The sequence below is a fragment of the Cucurbita pepo genome, chromosome LG10, assembly GCF_002806865.2.
Source record: "Cucurbita pepo subsp. pepo cultivar mu-cu-16 chromosome LG10, ASM280686v2, whole genome shotgun sequence".
NCBI lineage: Eukaryota > Viridiplantae > Streptophyta > Magnoliopsida > Cucurbitales > Cucurbitaceae > Cucurbita > Cucurbita pepo.
This window is the reverse complement of record NC_036647.1, coordinates 9,747,042-9,753,555: the sequence shown is the minus strand read 5'-3', so window position 1 is coordinate 9,753,555 and position 6,514 is coordinate 9,747,042. Positions and strand designations below refer to the sequence as shown.

The 6,514-nt window shown below is 34.3% G+C and overlaps 1 protein-coding gene across 2 annotated transcripts; it reads left to right on the top strand.

Annotated features, from left to right (window-relative positions):
- Positions 1-2,683: 2,683 nt before the first annotated feature.
- On the top strand, positions 2,684-3,854 carry LOC111804138. 2 transcript variants are annotated; one of them, XM_023688836.1, is made up of 3 exons: positions 2,684-2,868; positions 3,041-3,246; positions 3,339-3,854. In XM_023688836.1, the coding sequence occupies exons 1-3, from the start codon at positions 2,770-2,772 to the stop codon at positions 3,604-3,606; spliced, it is 573 nt and encodes a 190-aa protein (XP_023544604.1). In that variant the 5' UTR covers positions 2,684-2,769; the 3' UTR covers positions 3,607-3,854. The 2 variants fall into 2 exon arrangements, with proteins under 2 accessions (XP_023544604.1, XP_023544605.1); XM_023688837.1 differs by having other exon boundaries at positions 2,694-2,868; positions 3,041-3,108.
- The last annotated feature ends 2,660 nt before the right edge of the window (positions 3,855-6,514 follow it).

The following is a 6,514-nucleotide window of genomic DNA, read 5'->3' as shown; positions in this document are numbered from 1 at the left end:
TATTATGACAAACATTGGTTTCTTCTGTCTTGAAACTTAGTTTCTAAAACCTTTAATAAAATCTGAAAGTTCGAACCTAAAATGAAAATCGAAGAAATTAATTCTTGTGGGAGATCAGGTGTTACAAGTCGTAAGATACATTTTTTATCCAGGTGCCTCGTGCATATGATCTTGAAAAAAGTGAGTTTGTGAAAACTTGACAACATGGCCATGAGGAAGAGTGACAATATGACTCCCAATGTTTTGTTGCCATATAATCGCAACTATGTCTTTAAAAATTTGGTGATATGGCCACGATGGAGAGTGACAATATGACCCTCTTATCTTTTGTGGCAATACAATCACAACTACGCTTTTGAAAATTTGACGAAATGGCCATGAAAGAGAGTGACAACGTCTTATGTTTCATGACGATATAGTCACGACTATGCTTCTAAAAACCTGATGATATGACAATGAGAGAGTGACGATATACCGTTCCTATGTTTTCTTGGCAATAGGATCCTATTAGGTGATATTACCAACAAAAGAATGGTTATGAAAGATAAGTTCCAATATCTAGTATTATTGCATGTGTTTTCATTTTATGACGTCAGCAATTAGGTTAGGCCACTTACGAGTTATTTATAATACTCAACCTTTTGTAGAACATTTTATTTTTAATACGGGCAAAAAATTCTAAATGACTAAGAGTTATTGCCATACAAATCATGAGTAATCATTCAATTTTCGTGAAATTCATATATTTAAATTAGCTTGAGAGTAAAGTTGAATTTTTATTTTCTCCCAGTCAATACACACAAAATTAAAAGTTTAAACATTTGTTCTAACAATTTAAAGTTTTGAGTAATTCTCCACCAAAATAGAAAGATAGTTTCTTTAAATTCTCCCTAATAAATATATTTATTACCCTAAGAAAATGGGACTCTTGTCTAATGGTTTTTCAAATTAGGTTATACAAGATTAATGAAATTTAAATTAAAATTTAATTTTTAATTAGAATTTGATAATGGACCAAAATCTATATATAATCATTAAGATGCCACGAAGCTTTTGTAAAGTCATTATGCATTTTATATAAAGCTAATTCACAATTGTTTATTTATTTATTTTTTTTCTTTTTTTTTTTTAAGAAAATAAAAAGACATCATTATGGAAGGTTTGATATATTTTTGTCAATGATTATCGATTATTAAAATGACAGATTTTCATAATCACAATATCACCCTCCTCTCCCTTTAACCTGTCTTTTCGAGAATAAATGACAAATTAATGTCAAAATTAATAAAAAAAATATATTAATATTTCAAAAATATTAACTCTCAAAATTTCAATAATACCCTTAATTTTTTTTTTAAAAAAATATATATTATTACTAAAAATATTAAATTTTTAATAATATTTCAAAAATATTTTTTAAAATTAAAAGTTTCATTAATATCTTTCGATTTTTATATATAAAAAATATTCTATATTTAAAAAGTATCATAAAATTTTAATCTTTACTTAAAAATTACAAAAAAATTACAAAATTCTTGTCGAAGTCTTGATAGATTATCTTCAAACTTTTAATATTTCTTTTAAAAGTTTATGAATATTTTTGAAACGTGGGCTAAGGTATTCTTTAATTTTTTTAAAAAATTTGAAAGTATTTTTGATGTTTTTAAAAAAGTTTAAGGGTATTGATGAAACTTTAGAAAATTTAGAAAATTGAAAAGATATTTTTGAAAGATTTTTTAAAGTTGAATTATATTTTTAAAATCCTTTTGAAAGAGGAAGGGATTTGAAACAAAGTGTAAACTAGGGATGTTTTTTATTTTTATTTTTTTTAGTTTAAATGTATTTTTTAGATTATTTTTAAATGGAAGGATATTATATATATTTTTTAAGATAAAATGGAAAGATTTTTATTAATTTAATGAATAATAAACTTACCATAATTACATTGAGTTGAAAAACCCAATTATGTAATTTTCATATTCAGAAGACAACTTGCTACTATTTATGTTCTTTTCCAATGAATTTTTTGTTGACCAATTTAATGATTTATTTAAAAACATTATAAAAGGATAAATAAGAGTTCTAAAATAAATTCTAAATTTCAACAGACCCAAATATTGTTTGTTTGGTTAATATATTTAGATTTAAGAATTAGAAAATAAAATATTAAACATATTAAAAATTAGAAAAATGAAGTGCAGAACAAAGGGGAGGGAGGCCCATGGGCCTACGTCCTCGATGTGTCACCAAAAATACTTCAGTGGCAAATCTGTAAATTTTAAGAACTTTGGAATCACTTTCCACATTTCCATATCAAAAACTTATGTCCAAAAAGTTTATTTTTAATTATTAAAAATAAAACAAAAGGCAGGAATAAAATAAATATTATATTCCCACTCTACGTCGTCGTTTCACACAAAAAAACGGCCAATCAAAACCCGATCCACAAACCTTACCATGAGCTCTGTTGTAGGCCAGCAAAACCAGTATTGAACCCGGCCGTCTCCTTTTACTCCAACAAAATCGCCGCGCTAATTCCCATCCACGTGACAGACACGCTCTATTCCAATTGGGTCGAAAATCCGCGTGCAAGTGACGTGGCTATTTCCCGCGTGAGATCTAAAGAAGGCGCTCCTTTTCCTACACAACTTTTACTGCTTTTTCTCCCTCCCCTTCCGCCCACACTTTCCTCATTCCCACTGTTAAGCTCTTCGGAGCCTTTCTCTCTCTCTCTGAATTCAATTCTGTGCGGTTTGTGATCTGTGGGAAATGGAAGGCAAAGGGTCGACTCTGGTTCATCTTATAGTGGTGGTTTTGTGTTTAGTGGCTTTCGGGTTCTCCATTGCTGCCGAGAGAAGAAGAAGCGTGGTACGAAATCAACCCTCCGCACCCCCCTTTTCTTTTACTCTTTGAATTATTGAAAAATGTTGATGCAGCTTCCTGTAATTGGGTTGGGATTGTTTCCATTTCTTGCTTCTTTGTGATCTCATACTTGTTCTTGGACTGTTCTCGAATGGTTGTGTAATGCATACTTTCACAGGGGACTCTGTTTGAAGACAAGCAAAGGAACGCGACGTATTGTGTGTACGAATCAGATGTGGCAACAGGGTACGGTGTTGGGGCTTTCTTGTTTCTTCTCTCCGGTGAATCATTGCTGATGTGTGTCACTAAGTGTATGTGTTTTGGGAGACCTTTAACCCCGGGAGGCAACCGAGCATGGACCATTATATACTTCCTCTCCTCATGGTGTTCATTTCTTTATTATGATGCCTTCACCTCAATTGACCATTATATATTCTAACTTCTAACACCTTTAATCCATTTTTCGTATGTTATAGGGCGAGTTTTTTAGTAGCGGAAGCGTGTCTAATTGCGGGTGCAACCAAAAATGCGTACCACACCAAGTATCGAGGAATGATATATGCTCAGAACTTGGGATGTGAAACATTGAGGAAAGGAGTGTTCATTGCTGGGGCTGTGTTTGTGGTTGCAACCATGATTCTTAATGTGTATTATTACATGTACTTTACAAAGGCGACATCGTCTCCAGCCTCTCACAAAGCAAATCGTTCCAGCTCGACGGTCGGGATGACCGGGTATGCCTAAATTCAATTCAAATGGTGGGTAAGTGATAGGTTGATGATTATTGAATGTTATATATGAAGTTGCATAATCACTTGTTGTGGTTAAGATACATAAACAAGTCATGTAAGAAAGCACATAAAAAGGTTGGCTCAATTTTTTTTTGAAGCAATTGTCAAGTGGTTTGAGATGTTGGGTTATGTTTGTCTCTGGTAGTTGGAAACTGCAAAATTGAAGGGTGTATTGATTTATAATTAAATAGTGTTTTGGTCGGTCTCTCTAGTTAGGAATCATCGATCTTCACAATAGTATGATATTGTCTAATTCGATCACAAGCTAGAAAGGCCTCATATCAATAGTGATACTATTTATTGCTTATAACGTCACAATCATTTTCTAAATTAGCGAATGTGAACCTGACTACATATTTCAAATTACTAAATGGGTTAGGAGTTCATTTTCCCTTCTCCCCCAATTTTTTTCCACTTATTTAAAAAGTTGAGTTGTCCTAAGGCTATTGAGGCCTAGCCTGACTAACCATGATTGGGCCTTACCGGATGCATCCTGCAAATCAAAGGTCCCTCAGGTTTGGTTGGCTATGGCCACTCGGATGAGGCAGTTCTCTAGCCCCAAAACCTTCCGGTTCAATCTCATTTAGTCCAATCTAAAGAGAGAAAACTAAAATAGATCCTGGACACTTTTAGCCTTGTTTCTTTAATGAAACTGGTTGGGGGAGCCTAATTAGAACGAGTTTGGTTTAAATGAAAATGGTTATCTGAAATTCTCAAATTTAGAAGAAATCTAAGGAAGAGAAACTCATAATCAAACTGCTTATAACTCGGGTTTTAGGAATCTTTAAGGCTGGATTCTTATTCTAAAGTGTTGTCCATTATTGATCTTTGAACCGACCTTAAATTATTAAAATACGAGCTTAATTTACACTTGAACTTATAAAAAATATCTACTCCGATGAGGGCCTCACAAACTTCAACTTTGAATTCCAACCGTTGGATGTGACGAAGTGTGTGTCTTCAATATCCTATCATGATTTGGGGAAGATCCAACGGTTGGGCGGAGTGATATTTGAGATTTTGTACAGGTTGTCATGGATTCCTCTTAAACTTTCTATATTTCTACATTGGAGGCATTTTTTTAAATATTTCCAACTTCATTGGTATTTTAGTAAATTGACATTTTCTATTATTATTTTTCTCAAAAATCCAAAAAAAATTCTGAAATTTTCTTACCTTTGTTAGTCATTTTTTACTTCTGGAGTACCTTAAAACTCCTCATCTATAATGAATTAAAAATCTAAAAAAATTCTTTAAAATTAAAAAAATGACTCTTTTTTTCCTTTTGGCTTATTTTTTTCCTAGACACTAAATCCTTATGACTTTTCTTTGGATCTCTTCAATTTTCTTATGTGCCTTAAACCTTTGGATTTACCTATGATCTCTGGGCAGTATGTCATAGTCATACTATAAAAAGAGTAGGTTGTGACCCTCACCTTACGACAAGCAAAACAACGACCCTTAAGTGGTGCCCATTCAACCACGCAAAGGTCAAGATAAATGAGTGTCATGATTTGACTAAGAAGGACAGTGCATCAACCAACACACTCTATAGGGTGGACATCGAAGCTAGAACGAGGCATTGGCAAGATAAGGGGAATGAGAAGACAAGATGGTCAAAGATAGGCTTGTTGAAGGGTCGAATTAGGGCCTTGAGCCTTAAACTCGAAAGTCAGAGTTCTAAGGGAATTTGGGCATGTGGTTTTGGAGTCAAGTCTGTACTATGAAATATGAATGCTCGTCAAATTTAATGTCAATCAGTCATCGAACGAATGTTCCACAACAACACCGTATGACCATTCACCAAAATGGCTTCTCCTCGTGAAGGATTTAAAATGCGTTAAAATGTACTATAGGGAGAGGCATGATGTTAGCTTTTCACCACCCCTGGGCTCTGTGGACAAAGCGAGCTATCTTGTGGCACATACATGTGTCATGTAAGGGCAAGCGTTGCGAGACGATTGTCTCGAGTGACTTCCTTTGAAATGAGTTCTTCAATGATAGTACCGAATGACACGAGTGTGCCGGTATTACATCTAAACTCATGTGTCGGAGTTTGGATCATACGCCCACTATCGGGTACAAAATTCGTAAACGACATGATTATGTATAAAGGAGAGTCCAATGTCTTGATATAACCCAGATGGATTAATGTTTGTGATGTCCCAATATTATGAACGACACATGGGACTATTCTTCGATGGCAGGACCGAGTAAGCAGTGATGGCCGACGATGCCCTGTGACTTGGGATGATGTCAAGACATGTGAGCCATGTTGATTGGAAACCTAGATGATGTTGGGTATACGGCATTGCATTGAGAGACCTTGGCTCTTAGTAGAGGCAAGATCGAACTGAATGACTTGGCATAGTGTAGAGGCAAGTCAGTTTGATCGCAGAGGATTAAACATGGATACACAACGGCCTAATGATGGGTGAAGACAAACCTCACCTAAGGCCTAATGAAGTCACAAAGCCGGACGAAAAATGAATATGGGACTTGGATACGCGCATGGTTGAAAAGGTATGATCTTGCACGATGCATTACGAGGCCCATAATTCCTCTTCTAGGTGGAATGTCTTGAATCATGTTTTCTTAGTAGGATGTCATATTTAGGTCTTTATGTTTTCCCTCACCTAGATGAGGTGTTCTACACCATGTTTTACTAGCAAGATGTCATCACGTTTACAGGGAGTAATATAGAGCCCACATTAGAGGTAGCAACGAAGTTGACTAAGTATCATGAATCGAAGCCAAGATCATACGCCACGTTCTAATTGTTCAAGAAGGGATAATACCTTAGTTATGTCAAGACAAATTTGAGAGCTTTTTAAAAATAGATTACTTACTCAATCTTTATA